The sequence below is a fragment of the Penicillium soppii genome (genome assembly GCF_028829465.1).
Source record: "Penicillium soppii strain IBT 18220 chromosome Unknown utg000004l, whole genome shotgun sequence".
In the NCBI taxonomy this organism is placed as follows: domain Eukaryota; kingdom Fungi; phylum Ascomycota; class Eurotiomycetes; order Eurotiales; family Aspergillaceae; genus Penicillium; species Penicillium soppii.
This window is the reverse complement of record NW_026643234.1, coordinates 2,566,706-2,585,096: the sequence shown is the minus strand read 5'-3', so window position 1 is coordinate 2,585,096 and position 18,391 is coordinate 2,566,706. Positions and strand designations below refer to the sequence as shown.

The window sequence follows — 18,391 nt, the reverse complement described above, 5'->3', positions numbered from 1 at the left end:
CATGTCGAAGCTTTCCAGTAGCCTAAAGGCGTTAATTAATGCCCCTGCCGCCCGCCCTTTCACCGTACCGGCCCCAGCAAATATAACCTCGGTTTACCAGAAGATCCAACAAACCGCGCAATCGAAACAGATCTCGCAGCCATCATGGGTCGCCCTATCGGTGAGTTGCATCGCTTCACATACAAGGAACACCGACTCACCTATATAGACTGCAGCAACAATGACCATGAACTCCCCGGAATCCCTTACAGCCCTGTACGAGGTCGCCAGCACGGACAAGCAAGTTGAAACCGCAGAGTTAATCCGCGAAGTCGGACTGAAATGCATCAGTTTCAATGGCATTCCCCGCACAATTAACTGTCTGGGTGCTTTCAAATCCAGCCTTCCGGACTCGGTCACTGACAAGCTCTCGCGCACGCCAACCCGCGCACCCACACCAGAGAATATTTCCGGAATCAGTGAGCGCGGCCATGCACTCTGGGATTCTATCTACCGCCCTTTCGAGAAGAAACTATTTAACAAACTTGCCGAGTCGCATCCTGACTTGCCGGTGCATATCTTGCATGCGAATTATGGCGCTTTGCTTTCCGATCCGGAACGTAGCACCAGTGCGTCAGCGGGTCGGATCCTGACTTCGATCGTGGCCATTGCGTGTTTGAGGGCACAGTCCGGGGTGGGTCCCCAGGTTACTTCGCATGTCTTTGGATTGCGAAAAGCGCTTGAGGATGGGTCTTGGGTTGGTGATGCCGAGGGCGAGGAAGGGGCACGTTGGTTGGCAAGTGATGAGGGAAATACTTGGATCTTGGAAAGTGTTGATTCTATTGTTGAGGCTATCGGTCAGGGTCAGGGATCGAACTTTGCTCCTGTGCGAGCGAAGCTGTAAATTTATATTATGTAAATGAGTGGCGCTACATTATACTGATCTCATCGGTGCAGAAGGGACTGCAAAAGAATATATCCAACCAGTATACCTGGACATTATATCCCAAGTAATCTGGTGGTACGTAAATCCTTGTCTAAACCCTCTTGATACCCTCTTGATACCCTCTTGATACCCTCTTGATACCCTCTTGATACCCTCTTGATACCCTCTTGATACCCTCTTGATACCCTCTTGATACCCTCTTGATACCCTCTTGATACCCTCTTGATACCCTCTTGATACCCTCTTGATACCCTCTTGATACCCTCTTGATACCCTCTTAAATACTACTTTGCGGGCAGCTTTCTATCCAATTGCTATGCGTCTTTCCATCAATCTTATTCCGCTCGGGTCTTCATTGATATTGTTAGGGTTTTCCTGTTCATATCTCCATTTCAATCGTAAATGTATGTAATGTAAGTCGATTTTTCTACTTTTTTATAACTATCTACTCCATAATCTCAAGAGTATCAGCAATAGTGAACTTCGCGTCCGTCTTGCTCTGTACCTCCTCAACCTCAACACCCGGAGCAAGCTCCGTCAGCGTAAGCTCTCCTGTTGCCCGGTCTACCTGGAAGACACACTATGATCTGATTAGCTCTAGCTCTGTTTATGGCAGCTGGTGGACTTACCAAATCCGTAATGATGGTGCTGACAACATTGGCTCCCGTCAGAGGCAAACTGCACTTTTGCACAATCTTTGGCGATCCATCCTTGGCGACGTGGCTGGTGGCTACCACAATCTTCGTCTTGTCGGGGTTGGAGATCAAGTCCATTGCTCCTCCCATGCCCTTGAACACCTTGCCGGGGATCATGTAGTTGGCCAAATCGCCGTTGGCGCTCACTTGTAGGGCTCCAAGAATAGACACGTCGACATGACCTCCGCGGATCATGCCGAAGGACTCGGTGCTGTCAAATGTGGAAGCTCCGGGGACTAGAGTCACAGTCTCTTTGCCGGCATTGATGATATCACTGGTCATGTTAGTGAATCCTCCATATCTGGGACCGGGAAGACATACGCATCTAGTTGTTGCTCTGTGGGATAATCACCCTAGATTATGTTAGAGGGATCGATTGCCAGAAGCAAAGAACAACTTACCATTCCCAAGATTCCGTTCTCTGACTGGATCCAGACCTTGACATCCTTAGGCAAGAAAGAAGGTGCCAATGTAGGAATACCTAGAAACTAAAGTTAGCCAATATGTTCACGTCTAGACTGAAAACACGTACCAACTCCCAGGTTAACATAGTATCCTGGCTTAAGCTCCTTCGCAGCCCGGCGACCAATGAGCTCTCTTTGGATCTGAGCAGCATCCTTCGCCGACCCAGTAGCGCTAACCTCGTCAGAGCGCAACTTCTTAATTTCGATGTGCTTGTCATCTGTCGCCGGAACAATTCGATCCACAAAGATTCCAGGAAGATCTACATCATTAGGATCAATGGATCCAAGCGGGACGATATTTTCAGCCTCCACAATGGTAAGTGTTGCAGCCTTGGCCATGATAGGACCAAATGCTTTGGTGGTGTACCTGATTCAGATCAATAAACCGAATAACGCAAAGAGAAGGAGAACTATTCCTCACCGGAAAACACAGTTGCCAGCTTCATCAGCCTTCCATGCCCGCAGAATAGCCACATCACCAGGCAAAGCCTCTTCCATGAGATAAGTCTTTCCATTGAACACGCGAGTCTCGCGCGGCTTTCCAGACTCCAACACCTTACCAGACTCGTCCATCCTAACGGGAATCTTTCCCTCCTGAATAAAAGTGTCTATACCGTCAGTATATGAACAACGCCTAAAAAAGATCTATACATACGGACACCTGTCGGCGTGAAGAATGCCGGGATTCCAGCACCCGCAGCCCGAAGGCGCTCGGCCAAAGTGCCTTGCGGGCAAAGCTCAATGGCAATATTTCCCGTCAAATACTTCTTCTCCAATGCTTTGTTATTTCCGAGGTATGAGAGGATCAAGCGGTTGATTTGGCCGTTCTGCGAGAGTGTCGAAAGCCCACCCTTACCGGCGGCGCCGGCATTGTTCGAAACGGCCGTTAAAGAATGTAATCTATCAACGCCTCGGCGGTGCATAGCATTAATGAGGGTTTCTAAGCATGTATCAGTTGTACGGTTCTGCGCTACTAACTCGTACACATACCTGCTACTCCGCAGAGACCAAAGCCCGAGCTGAGAATTGTGGATCCACTCTTGATATCAGCGACAGCGGCGTCAGCATCTTTGAATAGCTTAGAGCCCCCATGCTCGACCTTAGGGGCTAGAGACAGTAATGGTGCGGTTGTGGAATATTGTGTGCTGGTTGTTTTGCTGAATGGCTGGGACGGGCGCACGCCGCGAACTCCAATGAAGATTCGCGGGCGACAAGTAATGAGTGCTTTACGCGACAATGTCGCTGAAATTCGTAAAGCTGCCATTTCACAGTATAATGTCAATATGAATAAAAAATCCAAGAAGAAATGAGATCATGTTCGCAATTAAAGCGTTGACGTCGGCTAGTCGGAGCTACTTTTGGGCGCCGAGGCCGATAGAACCGGTTGACTCCGAGAATACAAGTTGAATTCGGTTCTTTTTCTATTTCTCGGGTCTTTTGCCGATTGAATTTGATTCTTGTTTTGACATGGGATAATGTATGATATTATACAATATTGTAGCACAGAAAGAGAAAGAATATGTGCGTTGTCTCTCTTTGAACGAAAAAAACAGTACATGACATCAAACGCAGAATTTGTCTCACCCCGTCAAGTGCTTCTTAAACTGACTCAACTTCCTTCTGGTCCCTCCACTTTGCTTGCAAACATTGCGGTTTTTGCGGTTTTTGCGACTATCTACAATGCCCTGATCCACCAAGTTGCTCGGATCGGAAGTCACTGTGGGCGTGACATCGTCTCGAATCCTTTCCGACTGAAATTCATTTGATTGCGTGTGAATTGTGTCTGGATCGGAGTATTGTTGGTTTCCTCGTGCTTTTTGTTCTTCTTGTTCACGTCGTATACGCTCACGTCCGCGTCGAGCAGCAGCTTCGATCCCGCTCTCGCCGAGCATGGCCGTTCCCATTGGACCAGGGGCTAGTGCGCTCCAATCGAGAGGCATGGTTGTTTTTTTGCTCTTATATATCTAATGTGTTCTGAAAGATGGACTAGTTTGCTTTCCTTTGAAATCTTAACTGTCAAAAGACAATGGGTCGCCTATATGTGGACGATCCTGATGACGTTCGCCAAGATGGCCCCCAATCTAGTAAACCGTTCTCAAGTGCAGAGTAGTTCACTGCCTCATGGATTTTGGCCCCAGATCGTCAAGTGGCGAAACACACTGTGGGGTCCATCTGGTTATCTTCATAGGAAATTTGGAGAGGCTGATCTGTCAAGAAATTGTGCAGTAAACAAAGCCAGATGCTTCTTCTATACAAGAAGATTTCTTCGAGATAGACTTCGTTTGCATAAATGTTGTACAAATAAACCGAGTAAACTCATAACAGCACTTGGCGCTAGGTAGTAAAGCTCCATGGCAATGACAATACAAGAGAAGCACCCCCCGATATACTCATACACGGCCACTCCCCAAACAATGCTCAGATAACGTTGCCAATTTTGCAGGCTCAGAGTGCGAATAGCATCAGAGATGCTCAAACAATACTATCCATTTCTGTTGGAGCCTCTGTAGTCAAAAGGTACGACGGATTGACCATCACCGGAAGCGTTGAGGCTGCAGCCCTGACATAGATGGCGTTTGTTAAATTGCTGTCAACGAACATGATAGCATTGGCATAATAACGATGGTCAGAATCTCAAAAGATACCTTTGAGGGCTGTGTACGTGGGCAGTGGGGTGATTTTGATCCCAAGGGCGCAATCTGCTGATCATGAAAATCGAAACAAATTTGAAGTTGAGGCTAACTCAGGAGAGAGAGAGAGAGAGAGAGAAAAGAAACCAGGCTTTGTGGATTCGATGCAGCTCAAGTTGCAAACAGACGATGTTGCTTCTACATACATGTACATGTACGGATCCTAACCTCCAACACCGCTTCTGAAGTCCTTCCATGCTATGTCACTGAAACACTCCATCTGTAAAATCAATGACTTGCGCCTTCTCCAGAGATTTTCCGACCCTCTGAACAAATTCCCGATGCTTAGGGTCATCGTTAACGTAGTAATCTCGGTCTGCAGCGCTATCAAATTCGACAACAAATGCGTGTGTAATACCATTCTGTTGCCCACATAGTATATATCAGCCATGATCTGAACAGTTCATTCTCTTCGTCAATGCAGATCAACGCACCTGAAGTCCTTCCGGAGAATTATCTATTCCACCGGACGATGCTTTGATATATTGCTTCTGGGTCTTTGGGTGAACACAGCACTCCTTGAGAGAGAGCATGCGTTCGGTTATCTTGTGAAGTCAGTATTCCAGCATTGATGAAATAATGTACGTTTGTAGTAAAGCGTACATCGTTGATTGTTTCAGGAGTCACGTCGGACTTGAATTGGAAGAGAACGATATGGGTGATCGTCATTTTGATTTGCTATGAGTTGACAGAAAGGTATCAATTGAATCAATCAAATTTCAACATCTCACAGAGACTAAAGGAGTTGAACAGGAAAGTGAAGCCAGAAACGTGCGGGGTCAAATCGCTCTTATCACGTGTTTCAATTAGCCCTTCTGTTGCTCTAAAGATATATATATGTATCTTTCTTCATATGTACATATGTATGCATGTGTGCGAGTATACATATACTCACAGTCCTGCTAATTCATAAGTGGCGAAGTGGTAACCCAAGCAACTTTCGTGGCAGATCACTTTGACCCCATCAGAGCGAATTTACATAGTAAGAAAGCAGAAACAGGAATTAATATGGCAATAGATTCATATCTAGTTGACGCCACCTTCCACGAGTTTAGTCCGTGGATCCTGCATCAATCTCAACGCCATCAATACTGTTTAGCCCACGCTGGATAAAGCGACCACTACTAGAAAAGCTTAATATCAAACTACGATTGATTCACTCTGTATTACAAACTACATTGGACCTTATGAATTATACGAACTTGGAATGTTGATTGACACTGATAAGTTCCCGGATTGTCTTTAATTCTTCGAGTCGATATGTTTCAAGTAAGCGTCTGTTGTCTTTGTCTCTTTTTTTCTTTTTCAGCCCGCCAAGAGATATATAGTCAAGCGATCAAACCAAGATCAATAGAACTATAGACTTATTAGCGCTCATTGTACTGCAAAATGTGAGAGTACAGCTTGTTCAATGACTCCCGGACCCTCGAGTCATGCTGGGGATATTGAACATCGACCACTGCCTGATTCAGTGTATCCCTCATAAATTCGCACATCATCTGATAGTCACCGTCAAAGTAGCCAGGGGGCTTGTTGCAAATTGTGGTGCATTGTGGGAACTTCAAAGCCAAATCAGACGCGTCAAATTTGACGTTGCCCAGGATTCGACATACCTGAGCTAGGTGATTTGCTGCGACTCCGCGGCCTTCAGAAGAAGCCTCGGATGGGAGACGTGAGAAAAGCTCTTCGATAAATTGCTTAATGGAGCTTTCAAGTATGTACCACTTCTCATGATAAGAACACTCTCTGCCTTTAGAAGTTTTGTTTTCCATTGTGTCGGTAAGTAGTAATTAATATGATGGGTTGTAATGAAATGAGTTATGATGAATGTGATGAGGAGACTCGAACTCGAAAGAACTTAGGCCTTTATATTTTCAGAGTCAACCATATTTCAGATCATGCAGCAGGTCATTGCAAACAGCTAAACATAGTGTGAACAATGGGCATGAAGAATTCACTCTCAAAGTTCCTTTCGTCAAACCAATCAAAGGTATTGTGCGGACCTGTGCTAACAAAGAAAATCAATGAAGCCTTGCGAGTCACTGTACGGAGTACATATCCCCGTGTACTCCTTCAATAAAGTCTCCTCTTAATACGGGAGACGTGAGTAATGAGGCGGAATCGTTTTAAAGCAAGCATTAATGAGGGCTATCCTTGAAGGGTACATATACATATGTATGAGATATAGATACATAAAACAAGTAAACATCACACCAGGGTAGTTATCAAGCCGACCTTTGGTCGAATCAAACATCAAGCATATCATCATCATCATAAAAAAAAAAATAAAGCACCAAACTCCCATATTCTGTGGACCGTGCGCATCTCTACGTGAAATGGTTCAATGCCACGAACTCATGAAGAACGTGGACTAAAGTCATCAATCAAGCAGCCACTTAGTCCAAGCCTTCCATCAGACTTTCAGAGCTTCGGTACAGAGGAGATGGGTAGAGTGTAATTCGGTGCTCAGTCGAAGAGAGGTTATGGGAGCAGTGATGGTTCAACGGCTTCACGACGTTTCCCTGTGCCCATTCATCATTCCGATGACCAGAATATTGGTTATTGCCTTCAACGCCGTCAGACTCTCCCGAAGTACCGGGAGATCTCTCATCTAGCCCTCTTAGACCTGTTACGGACAATTTCCATCCTTCATCTAGCAAAGTATCATCATTCGGTTCAGAACCTCTTCTGCCGAGCGGTTCGCCGTTCGACTCATCAAAGTATTGTAAGTGCTTTGTATAAAACTTCAGAATTTCGAATCCATGTGATAAGGATAATTTCCAGCAGCACAATGACACACACTCCACCAAGGCGATATTTATAATGCTGATGCACGCTTCTCCCATCGGTGCACGAGAAAGACGGATTAGAAATAACAAGAATATATTACTTGTACTATGTATATTGTTGATCTGGGTTCGTATCAAAAATTGAAATCAGTATTGGCAAAATCAAGCCAATCCCAATTGAGCATATCATCAAGAGGCACATCAGGAATCGATTCACCAAACGCGGTACCAGCTCGATTAACCGCATCGACAATTTGATGATCAGACATGGCCGAGAAATGCATTGGCTCAGACCAAATATCCTGGGGTAGAACCCGGGACGGGATTTGTTCCAAACCAGGAAGAGCAATGTCGGGTGGATCGACTCTAGGATGTGATCGACGTTGAGAAGTCAAGACCGGTGCCCGTCTGATTAGTTCCCGCAAGAATCTTCCGTAAAGAACAGAGGCACCACTTCTGTGGCTCGGGGTTGCCCCAATTCTCTCTAGCACGCCAGCTGTCTCTTCAATGAGATTGCGCACGCTTGGTGCTAAGCTAGATCTGCTATCGCCGGGTGTGACGCTGAGGCTGAGAGCGGAGCATGCGGCGAAGGAGATCATTATCACTGTGTTGTTCGGCATTGATTTCAGTCGCGACTCGCCTTGAGTGGCGGCTCGGAGAACATTCAGGGCGGAGGACAAGCCAGCTGCTCGGAAGAATCGTTTGACTTCAATTGGGGCTGTTGGGTGATTGATAACGCCGCCGTAGGTAGATAACTGTGTGTGCGTGACTAAAATTTCAACATATGGAGGTAGGGAACGGGCTGTAGGTGTTAGTTTGTGGTCGAGAACATATTCACTGGTATATATATACTTACTTTCCCCTTCCCCAATCGCCAAGGCCCATGTCGAATACCATCGTTCGTAAAAAGTTTCGATGGTTTTCTTGATTCTGGATTGGTCAATAGTGTCACAAAAGGTTGAGACCCCAGGAGTTATCATACGATTGCGCAAATTCAGAGCCAGTATCAACTATCCGGTGGCTATCACAACTTGATTTGACTTTTTGGAAAAGTCCATCCTGAACATGTCAGATTAGTTGGATCCAACATTCTACGGGAAGCACCTACAAGGTCTCTTCGAAGAACTGCCATGGAATTCATAGATCCATCACGACGATCTGCCACATTTGACAGATGCCAGTGGTCACAGTTTTTGATAAGCGCTGTTGATGGAACGGTATAGCTTCGACCGCGTGCAAGGCATACACTGTGGGAATTAGCCGATATCAACCAGGTGGTATAGAGAGTCCACTCACCCCCTCTCAACAACGTATAATGCAATCCATGCTCTTTCGCGTCTTCGCAGCAAGCGAAGCCCCCATTCCGAGGAAGGATCAACATCATCAAACCCATCCATATGCAAGGCCCGCTTAGCGTCTATACAATCCGCCCGGGCCAGGCGGTTCAAGAGTCCTTGGTCAAAGCTTGAAGACGGCGAAACAATCTTGTTCAAGGATAAATCCAAAGCAACGGTAAGGGCCATCGCAATATAGGAGCAAGTATCATCGTCCCCCAGGCTATCGCCCGGGGACATCCATGGAACGTTCACCATGAAAGCCAGAACAATCTCTACAGATCTGTGGCGGTTGGTAATCACTCGCTTCGCAAGCCATTTGCAATGCCGGGAGAGTCTCTTTGACAAGGCCGCAGCGGAAGAAAGAAACAAAGCCGCACCGGCCATGATCGAGGTAAAAAGAAAGGACGATTGAGAGCGCACGAATGACGGGGTGTGTACCAAAGGATCGAGGCCCCATCGAGTATGTGCCAGATTTTGATAGAAGCTGCAGGTCAGTCTACGTACATTAAAAGATTTGTATCATACTTACAAAGAAAACAAAGACTCTGACTCATCAAATGTGACGAGCCCCAGATCAACGGGATCATTATCAGGACCAACGTCCAAGTTCGCTCGTGCCGGAACGAAGAACGACTTGGCGCTTGGTTCGGAGGAGGAGAGTACTCTGAAACAGTAACGAAGCCTCCGGTAAAGGCATCGGAGATTTAGGCACGTGTCGCACCCCAGTAGGAGAAAGTTGAAGATCAGAAGCCCTCGCAAGCAACTGCAATGGATTCTCGGCATCATCCAGAGTCAAGCTCTCATGCGCAGCATGTGGAGAAGGCAAATCATGCAGGTTCTCTGTCTCGGAAAGACCATGGTCATTCTGCAGCTGGCCTTGAACCTGATTGAGTAGTTCCTGCAAACCAGAAATGGCCCTTTGGGCATCCTCGCTTTCGGATGCATCGACCTTGGGCCTCTTGATGGCCTGCTCAATTTGATGGATGGCTTTCTCCAAGCCCTTACGTTTGCTGCACATTTATCAGCCCTGGGTTCTTCTCATAACGGTTTGAGTCAACTCACTTCTTGACACCCTTTTGTCTACCGAGGTGATGATTGGGCACTATGCACTCTGTATTGGATTGCTTGCATTTTTCGCACTGGGTCTCGCCTGCCAAGCGATTACAACGGATCTTACTCCGCCTGCAAGTCAGACATGCAGCTTGTTTATGTCCGGAGACGGACCCTGACTCGACCTCCATGAGTGCGCGTGTCTGACCATGGAGGGGGAACTTGGGGTGATGAGGAAGTAAAATGTATTTGGCTTATGTAGCATATTTTGGGTGCCTCCTTCAACAGCCCAGGCCGGGCTAGCTCAATCGGTAGAGCGTAAGACTCTTAATCTTAAGGCTGCGGGTTCGACCCCCGCGTTCGGCTCTTCCTAAAAACCAAAAGGTCTTTAAGATTTCTTTTTTGCTTTTTATTTTTGTTCAACTTTTTGCTATTACTATGTGAGTAATAAGTAGATTTAAAGTGAGCTTTCTTTTTACCTGGGTTGTTGTTGGGTTGGGTGACAAACACGTGGATATGGACTACAGCGTGAAAGTAGCTGGTTTTTGTGTGGTTTTTTTCTTAAATCGTTAGAATGAAAAGTTAGATCCTTGGATGGATTGTGGCTATATATGTAACGATATATACATAGAGAGAGAGTACTGCCCAGGTACGCCTTCGTCACATGTCTAATAACGGTACGAGCAAAACTAACAGGACTTCAAATTTAGAGATGTATATCCTATTCAAAAGGACATAAGATCAATCACCATCGAAACGAGAGAGGAAGAGAAGAGAGAGAAAAGGGAGTGGTATCATATTAAGATTAAAAAGTAATAGACATAGAGATCATTGACTCACCCTCCAACACGGCACAGACACATCCAACCCCACAGTCAATCCAACATCAATCAATGAGCCTGACCAATTTCCGGATCCCTGTTCCCCGACACAACACCAGAAGTCTGGGGAGAAGCCTGCTGCATCTCACCAGACACAGCCCTTTCAGACCCAGCCCTCGAAGGAGCAGCAGTAACAGGTGGGGTCGCCTCTAACAACCGCGGCCCAGACTCACTCGGCCTCTTACTACCCTTCACCCTCGCAGGTGCGGGTCCAAGCACAGTAGGATACTTGAATCGGAAACCCCAAATGAAGTACAGCTTCAACTTGGTCCCAAAACTCATTGCATCCCACCTTTTCTGCAAAATCTCCGCATCCTCCCTACTGCGCGTACGGAATCCTCTCCGGAAACAGAACAGGAAGAGAAGCGAGATGGGAAAACAAGAAAAGGCCCAGAAAAGAGGGAATCCACGACGAGTCTGCCAACCAGTCATCAGACGACGGAATCTCACCCAGGCTTCGATCATGCCCAGGAAGAAGAAGAGACCCGCCCAGCCGAGAATACAGATAAGAATCAGTGCCAGGCCGGACATCCCGATGCCCAATCCATATTTACTGGTGAACCAGTCGTAATCATAGTAGTCGTTGTAACCGTACGTTTCACCGTTGTTATACCCACTGCCACCGCTGTAGGGCGAGGCGCCGTAGGGGTCGCTGACCATAGGGCCATAAGGGACGCCATACTGACATCCGAGGCCGGTGTAGCTCGCAGTTGGTCTGTTCCAGTAGCTTGCGGAGCTCAAGTCTAAGCTTGGGACTTGGGTTGGATCGACGAAGATGATTTCGTACACATAAGTTGTCGGTTGAAAAGGCTGTGAGTTGTCGACGGAGGTAGAGCTGCCGACCGTTTCTTTGGGGAGAAGGTTGCGGATTTCATTTGGGGGAGTCACAGGCACGGCAGTGGTGATTGCTGCCCATGTAGTTGAGCAGCCTGTTGGGGCCGAGTAGGTCACGTTGACCTTATAGATTGTGGTGTGGTAGTTTCCATCGCTAGCCATGCTGTAATAGCCATCATAATTGTAACCACGATGAATGCCATAGCCGGTTGGATATAATTTCTCAACAATGGTGTAGTCATCGTAAGTATCAGTGGCAGTTGAAACTATAGTGGACAGAGCCTCAGTGGGGAGTACTGCCGTTGGGCTGATCTTGTTGATTTTGACTGTTTTTGATCCATAGACGTCGGTGTAGATCTCTTGTTCATAGTCATCGGTTACGATCCAAGGTGCTGCATGGACGCTCAAAACGAGAGACAGAAAACAAATAAACGAGTGTAAAGGTGCCATCTTCAACGGCCCTGGGATTTTGCGCACACAGCTAGGAACGAGGCGTCCGGCATGGTTTTATAAAAAAATTAGATAGCGCCTCAAACCCTGAAAGACCCTGATTTTGCGGCTTTTGGGGGCGATTTTGAAAAAGCCATACTTCGGTGGAAATTGCCCGCATTAGAGTAGGCTGATGCGAGGATGTGATTGGTGATGTCTCTCGATTTTCACTGTCAAGTGGAGAGCACTGTCTGTTTACGATCTAGCCGCACGCTAGTTGGTTTGCCTCGAGCGAAGCGAAGGTCGATAAATAGAATTGGTTTATGTTGAAAGTCGATGGATTCTATACCTAGGCAAATAGTAATGTCAGTGTCAACGATAAAAGAAGACACAAACAAAGAACCCAGAAAGAGACAAGAAAAAAAAGAGGGGAGACAGAGAAAGAGAGAAGAAGAAAAGAGAGTCCAAAACAATGAGTGTGCCGGCGATAAGCCTAATCAGAACTAGTCTCAAAACCCGCCACTTCTAAGGATAGAACTAGGTGAACGAGGTGAGTGAAGTGAGTTAGGTAGAATTGACAAAGAGTAAAATTAAAAAAAACCCTTAGAAGGAAAAAAATTGTCCAAAAACGTATTGTAATCATTTGTAAAAGAGCAGAATACCGTAACTTCGTAGATATGAGTAAAGGGACCCAAATCAATTAGCAGCCCTCAAAGCCCTCAGCCGAGCTCCAAGTCCATCCTCAACCTCAGCATTTTGTTGTTCAGGCTGCTTAACCTCCTCCTTAGGCGCAGCATCAGCCTCCAGATTCAGTCTCATGTCAACACCCGCATCATCAGCCAACTGCTCCATAAGCCGATCAACCTCCGTCTCCCCTTCAGCCCCATACTCCTGCATAGAGATACCCTGCGCAACGTCCTCAATAGCCGAACTAGCAATCTTGAAGTCCTCCGAGCGAGCGAGGAAGTTATTCGCATGTGACACGAGATGCTCGAGATTCACGCTTCTTGAGGCAGCATCTAGTCCGCGCGAGGCCATGGCCAGTGTGCGGGATGTGTCGCGGGTGGATTGGGCGGCTTTCAATTCATTGATGATAACATCTGCACGGGCGGCTTCGGATTTGAGGGTGACCTGGCGGCGTTTTTCGCGGACTGCGGAGGCGGCGTGGATGCGGGCGATTTGGAATTCGCGGTTTTTCATCGCCTTGTCGGCTTTGGCTTTTTCAGACTTGAAGGTCGCTTCGGCGCGAACAGCTTCTTTCTTTAGTCGGTTGGAGTGGAGCTGTTGAGTTTAGTACTTGTTTGGATCTCTTTTGTAGGTGCATATGTAAGTTGAGTAGGCGGGGGATGCATGCAAGAGAAGATGCGGGGGTGTGTAGAGGCGTAGATAGCTGTAACTCACTTTGACATTTGTGCGAGCTTCGAAAATGGGGTCTTTGCGAACCATGTTGATCTAGTTGTGTATAGGGTACAAGATAAGAATGGGAGTGGAATAGGAAGAGTGTTTGGAGATTTGAGGCGCGTGGCAACGTCACTGACCGCATTCAGTGGGTAAAGCCGAGTTTACTATTTTAGGCAACAGAACTGCCGTTTACTCTCTATCTTTATCTTTGTCACGGAGTAGTGAGATGCTCGTATGATTTTTCGATTAATTTACTATGTACTACTCAGTGTTCTTACTATTTACGACTTAAAGAAGTTGATTGCAAGATGAGCCAGTCAATTTTGCGTATAGTAGAAGCTAATTATACAAAAGAACCCTCAGCGGTGCTTCCCTAGCAGGGCCTTGCTCGCGCTGGAACTCCGGAAACTCCGTGTACCTCGATGCATCTTTCCGTTACTGCGTCGCCGACCAGATTTAATATTCCCCCGCTGGTGTCGTTGAGACAGACTGAGACTATCGATTGCCCAGGCCATGGTCAATAACAACTCCCAACTCGGTCGAGCCTCTGGGGCGCCAGCCGACCGTTCCGGAGAGAAAGCCTCACTAACCGCTAGCTGCAATGCTCTGCCCGTCGCATCGCGAAGTGGACGCGCCAAGGCTGGGCTGCAAGCTAGTAGTCTGGTGAGAAGTCTCATCCGAAAGACCGGGGACGCCTTCGAGGACGACAGACTCGGGGTCGAAATCAACCATAGAATCAAAGGGAAATGCTGATAGATCTCCGCCGTCGAGAACGTCAAAGGCAAACCCGTCTTCAGGGAAAGAAGGATTTGGCTCAGCGGGTGAATCACCGTTGAACAGGCGACGGAAGTCATCGTCAGAAAGAGGAGCTGCAACGTCATTTGCAGTTTGAGGCTCGTCGGAAAGATCGAAGAGTGGGAGGGCGCCTGTTCCTTCGAGGCCAGAGACGGACACTGCAGGTCGCACAACACCGCTGCAGGATGTTGTGTCACGTCTGAGGCCTCAGCCAGAGTTGAGGGCTTGAGGGTGGGAGAGTAATCGGTTACGGAAGGGGTCGGGAAGGGAATCCGCTCCATGGGGAGTTCATCGCCTTCTTGTTTGAAGAGGGTGGGTGTGAGGGTGGGGGATTCGATGGCTGGCGAGCTGGCTTTGGGAGTCACGCTGCGAGATCCACGGACCTCGGCGGAGAGCTGAGCCACTTGTTGGCTCAGACGATTATTCTCTGTCTCCATTTGCGATAGACGCTGGAGCAGGAACTGATTTTGTTGCTCCATGCGGATCTTCTCGGTCTCGAGCTTCTCCATTTCCAGTCTCTTGCGCTCACGCGATGTTTGAGCGGCAGCACGGTTACGGAGAACCCGTTCTATCCGACGCTGTTCCTTTTCATCATCTGTCTTGGCGCGTTTGCTGAAGTTGCGTTAGCGGAAGTTAACGCATTTGGGTTATTTGCATCATCAACATACCGAGGAGGGAGATTTGTTTTGGGGGTAGGGAGTTCCTGTCCCCAAGACTTTCTCTTCTTGGCAGGCTTCTTTTCATTTTCCAGAATTTCTTCGTCATCTTCCTCTTTGATCATATCATCTTCAGGGTCTGGTGTTTCTAATGATGTATCTGCGGGAGAAACTGTGTATATCTCCCGGTCCGGGGATGTTGGGAGAGTATCCAACGGGTTCATAGTATCGGCCATGGTTGACAAGGGTCTCAAATGGACAACCGGTGCCGGACGTGAATATAACAAGTTGGAGAGTATGTAGTGTTGATAGAAAGGGAAGTCAAAAGATCAAGACCACGTTATCATCACGATCGGCACCGGAGACCAAGACTCCACTTTGAGTCAGAGAATGAGTCAGCGAAGAGAAAGAATGGGAAAGGACAGTTGTTCAAACTGCAAGCGGGAGATGTGTGAGGTTTAAGTAGAGGCCAGCGTGGTCTGAAAGGGATACGGGGGAAGACAAAGGGGGCCGTAAGCACACACACGTAATGGACCTATGTAAGTAACCTACGGACGTAGTTACCTTGTGGCTCATAATATATATTATGGTGTGGTAAGTACCATCTAAGGGGCTGAGTCGGTGATTAGTTGTGTGAGACATGTAAAATACTGTAAAATACACAAAGTACGGTAAATCACGTCTCATTTCCGCCCCTGCGCCCCTGCATACCCATGGTTCAGCTCGGGGGAATAATTATGATTGGTCAGTCTGAGCTACTTACCTAGGTACCTAGGAAGGCCTCGTTCTACCAGGCGTCCGAGTTTCTATTCTCGTTCACAGGGGGGCAAATCACTATCACGAAGTGTACATAATTATGCATTGCTATTCTAATATTTTGTCTCACTTACATATTATATTGTAGACTGTATAATATTTAAATCAAATTATATGGACTACAGATTGCCTAAATATTGAGTTATTTAAATTAACATAATTATCTCCCGCTATGATGCCTTCACTAGAAGAATACAACCTCGCTATCACATTGTGTAGTAGATGGATACACTGCAGTCTCGACTCATGTGGATCAATTCGATATGTACCTCCCTGAATATGAGCCAAGTCCAAACATTGCCCGGAGAGAATGCTCCATTAAAACGCCAATCAATGTGAATCTGGTGCAGTGTCCAAGGCTGTGTGCCCCGCTATTTCTCCGTGCCCCTGAGTTTGGGAATGTCCGTGATTAACCAAGGGGGCCATTCGCATTGGCGGGAAATCTGACGCAAATCCTCATGCAATGTATTGTACGGAGTACTGATACTACCGAAGCATTTGGAACACGGCCGAACTTACGCTAGACCCGGGGGAGCTGAAACGGTGGACTATTTAAGTTTAATAATGTATAGGAGTTACTCCTATTGACACAATATCATACAATATTATACTAAAAACAGTATATTGGAACCATTGAATCTGTAACAAGTCTACTTTAGTAAAAACTAGTTCATCCCATTTTGGAAAACCTGACACCAGATTATATGCAGACCGGAAATATATCGACAAAACAATAAGAGGAAACGCCGTCCCAAAACGTGCTCATGACAAAATCGTAAGCGGAAAACAATGCGGGGCAAATAACTCGCGTGGATCTAGATGGTCACATCCATCGTATCATCGCCAGCATCCATAGCGTTCTGTGCCTCGGGGTCGGGAACTACCACACCACGTCCTCGACCAGCGAGCAATTCACGGCGAACCTCGGGGCCAATATCCTTGTGACCACGAACGAGCAGCAGATCGAGAAGAGCCTCACGCTGGTCTTCGGTGATATCGTTACGGTACCGCTGAGCAAAGACCAACAAGGACTGGTGCCAGAGAACGGGCAGCTTGTAGTTCTTGGCTCCTAGCCCGTTACCATCGGTCATCTCATCGGGGTCAACGGCACGGAAGCGCAGGAAGTGAAAGACCAGAGCATCAACGACCTTGAATGGAAGGGCGTACTTCTTCTCCAGGAAGACGCGAATGAACATGTTCACCGCACCAGTGCTCTCGACATCAGTGACGGACTGTTCGGCGGACAGATCACACATGCGCAACAGGGCAGCAGCGGAGTGCAGCACTGGGACGGAGACACGGGCGATGACAGACGAGACAATGTGAGCTTCGCGCAGGGTACAGGTGCCGGCAGAAACGAGCGGGAAGAGAAGTCCCTTGAAAAAGCATGCGGGCTTGTAGAGAGCCTTGCGGAGAGCGTTATAAGTATGGACGTTCAACTTCTTGGTTGCGTGGATTTCCTCGCGCACTCGCTCCAAGAGGACAATGTTGATGAATTCCTGCGCAACGTGGGGCTTGGACGAAATGAAAATACGGGTGACTGCGTAGACGGCATTGCCGGTCCATGACTCGGGACGAGTGATGTCGAGGAGGGTCTGCCAGTTCGGTACAGAGGGAAGAATCTTGACGGGCTTGGGGAGCGGGCCAGACTTGTAGCGAGAGAGGATCATACCAACCCTACAACTGGTTAGTAGGGATTTCTATGAATCGAAGGGATTTCACTTACTTCTCGTATACTTCCACGGCCTTGGCGGGGATCTGTACTGCGTCCTCGGGAATTCCACCACCTTGGATGTATGGGGCATATGTGCCATCGCCAGATTGCTTGGCTTCGTGTTCGGCGATCTTCTCAAGGATCAAATCGGCAAGGTTGGTGGGACCAGCGGAGCTAGGGTCTTTGGGGTGGAAAATAGGGTCTTCCTCGTGGGGCATGAACTTGTTGAACATATCTAGATCATTGGGGTCGACCTCCTGCCTCAATGTTAGCAAAGAATTTCATATTTTAAATAAGGTAGCCTTACAACTTGCTCGACCTCATCGTCAACCCAATCATCGGCCTCAAATTTTCCCTCATCGTCAGAAAAAGCCTCCTCCTCGTCGAACCGAGTGTCGAAGTCGAATGCGCCGTTTGATTTGGGCTGTGTAGCATCTTTGGCTTCTCTCTCGGCATCCTCGTCGGCTAATTCCTGTCCAAGCTGGAGGATATTCCGCGACATCTTCGCATCGACGTAGCGCTGTCCATTTTCGCCCTCCTCGCCATCTTCGGCCTTGCCTTTGCCCTTTTTGCTGCTCTGTGTCCGAAGGTGCCCCGCGGAAGTGATATCTTCTGCGAGAGGGTTGTGTCTACGGGCCATGGCGGCAGCGCGGGAACTCGATGCCTTGGGCATTTTGACGGATATTATATCTGGAAACCCTCAAAAATAAATCCAACGGTTTTGGCTTATCGAAGTGCACGGCAATCAAATTGTGTGGTCGTATTTTTTTTTCTGCCCGGCGGTGCCCCCCAATCAACCCACCGCCTATACCCCACACCGCCCTAAACGGCTTCAATCACTTTTCTGCCTTAATATCATTGACCGCCTATATTCACAAGGACAAGGTGCTGGTTGACGGCGTTTTATTTATTAGA

General features: G+C 47.6%; 10 protein-coding genes across 10 annotated transcripts; 1 reads left to right on the top strand and 9 right to left on the bottom strand.

Annotated features, from left to right (window-relative positions):
- Position 1: 1 nt before the first annotated feature.
- Positions 2-883, top strand: N7529_004389 (uncharacterized protein; the record flags this gene model as incomplete). Its single annotated transcript, XM_057239916.1, has 2 exons — positions 2-160; positions 209-883. 2 exons carry the CDS (start codon positions 2-4, stop codon positions 881-883), a joined length of 834 nt encoding a protein of 277 aa, XP_057099211.1.
- A 487-nt stretch (positions 884-1,370) lies between these two features.
- Positions 1,371-3,348, bottom strand: N7529_004388 (3-oxoacid CoA-transferase; the record flags this gene model as incomplete). The annotated part of the gene is made up of 8 exons (XM_057239915.1): positions 1,371-1,505; positions 1,555-1,894; positions 1,942-1,973; positions 2,022-2,101; positions 2,153-2,451; positions 2,506-2,692; positions 2,740-3,024; positions 3,075-3,348. The coding sequence occupies 8 exons, from the start codon at positions 3,346-3,348 to the stop codon at positions 1,371-1,373; spliced, it is 1,632 nt and encodes a 543-aa protein (XP_057099210.1).
- A 316-nt stretch (positions 3,349-3,664) lies between these two features.
- On the bottom strand, positions 3,665-4,024 carry N7529_004387 (uncharacterized protein; the record flags this gene model as incomplete). Its single annotated transcript, XM_057239914.1, has 1 exon — positions 3,665-4,024. The coding sequence occupies one exon, from the start codon at positions 4,022-4,024 to the stop codon at positions 3,665-3,667; it is 360 nt and encodes a 119-aa protein (XP_057099209.1).
- A 953-nt stretch (positions 4,025-4,977) lies between these two features.
- N7529_004386 (Dabb family protein) lies at positions 4,978-5,443 on the bottom strand (the record flags this gene model as incomplete). The annotated part of the gene is made up of 3 exons (XM_057239913.1): positions 4,978-5,136; positions 5,209-5,319; positions 5,378-5,443. The coding sequence occupies 3 exons, from the start codon at positions 5,441-5,443 to the stop codon at positions 4,978-4,980; spliced, it is 336 nt and encodes a 111-aa protein (XP_057099208.1).
- A 698-nt stretch (positions 5,444-6,141) lies between these two features.
- On the bottom strand, positions 6,142-6,546 carry N7529_004385 (uncharacterized protein; the record flags this gene model as incomplete). Its single annotated transcript, XM_057239912.1, has 1 exon — positions 6,142-6,546. One exon carries the CDS (start codon positions 6,544-6,546, stop codon positions 6,142-6,144), a length of 405 nt encoding a protein of 134 aa, XP_057099207.1.
- Positions 6,547-7,697: 1,151 nt separating this feature from the next.
- Positions 7,698-10,141, bottom strand: N7529_004384 (Zn(II)2Cys6 transcription factor domain-containing protein; the record flags this gene model as incomplete). The annotated part of the gene is given in 7 exon segments (XM_057239911.1): positions 7,698-8,365; positions 8,420-8,486; positions 8,672-8,810; positions 8,860-9,384; positions 9,430-9,564; positions 9,578-9,910; positions 9,963-10,141. The coding sequence occupies 7 exon segments, from the start codon at positions 10,139-10,141 to the stop codon at positions 7,698-7,700; spliced, it is 2,046 nt and encodes a 681-aa protein (XP_057099206.1).
- A 699-nt stretch (positions 10,142-10,840) lies between these two features.
- On the bottom strand, positions 10,841-12,115 carry N7529_004383 (uncharacterized protein; the record flags this gene model as incomplete). Its single annotated transcript, XM_057239910.1, has 1 exon — positions 10,841-12,115. The coding sequence occupies one exon, from the start codon at positions 12,113-12,115 to the stop codon at positions 10,841-10,843; it is 1,275 nt and encodes a 424-aa protein (XP_057099205.1).
- Positions 12,116-12,790: 675 nt separating this feature from the next.
- Positions 12,791-13,540, bottom strand: N7529_004382 (putative SNF7 family protein Fti1/Did2; the record flags this gene model as incomplete). Its single annotated transcript, XM_057239909.1, has 2 exons — positions 12,791-13,375; positions 13,496-13,540. The coding sequence occupies 2 exons, from the start codon at positions 13,538-13,540 to the stop codon at positions 12,791-12,793; spliced, it is 630 nt and encodes a 209-aa protein (XP_057099204.1).
- A 314-nt stretch (positions 13,541-13,854) lies between these two features.
- On the bottom strand, positions 13,855-15,182 carry hacA (transcription factor HAC1; the record flags this gene model as incomplete). Its single annotated transcript, XM_057239908.1, has 2 exons — positions 13,855-14,902; positions 14,959-15,182. The coding sequence occupies 2 exons, from the start codon at positions 15,180-15,182 to the stop codon at positions 13,855-13,857; spliced, it is 1,272 nt and encodes a 423-aa protein (XP_057099203.1).
- Positions 15,183-16,577: 1,395 nt separating this feature from the next.
- On the bottom strand, positions 16,578-18,149 carry N7529_004380 (snoRNA-binding rRNA-processing protein ENP1; the record flags this gene model as incomplete). The annotated part of the gene is made up of 3 exons (XM_057239907.1): positions 16,578-17,439; positions 17,489-17,733; positions 17,784-18,149. The coding sequence occupies 3 exons, from the start codon at positions 18,147-18,149 to the stop codon at positions 16,578-16,580; spliced, it is 1,473 nt and encodes a 490-aa protein (XP_057099202.1).
- Between the last annotated feature and the right edge of the window lie 242 nt (positions 18,150-18,391).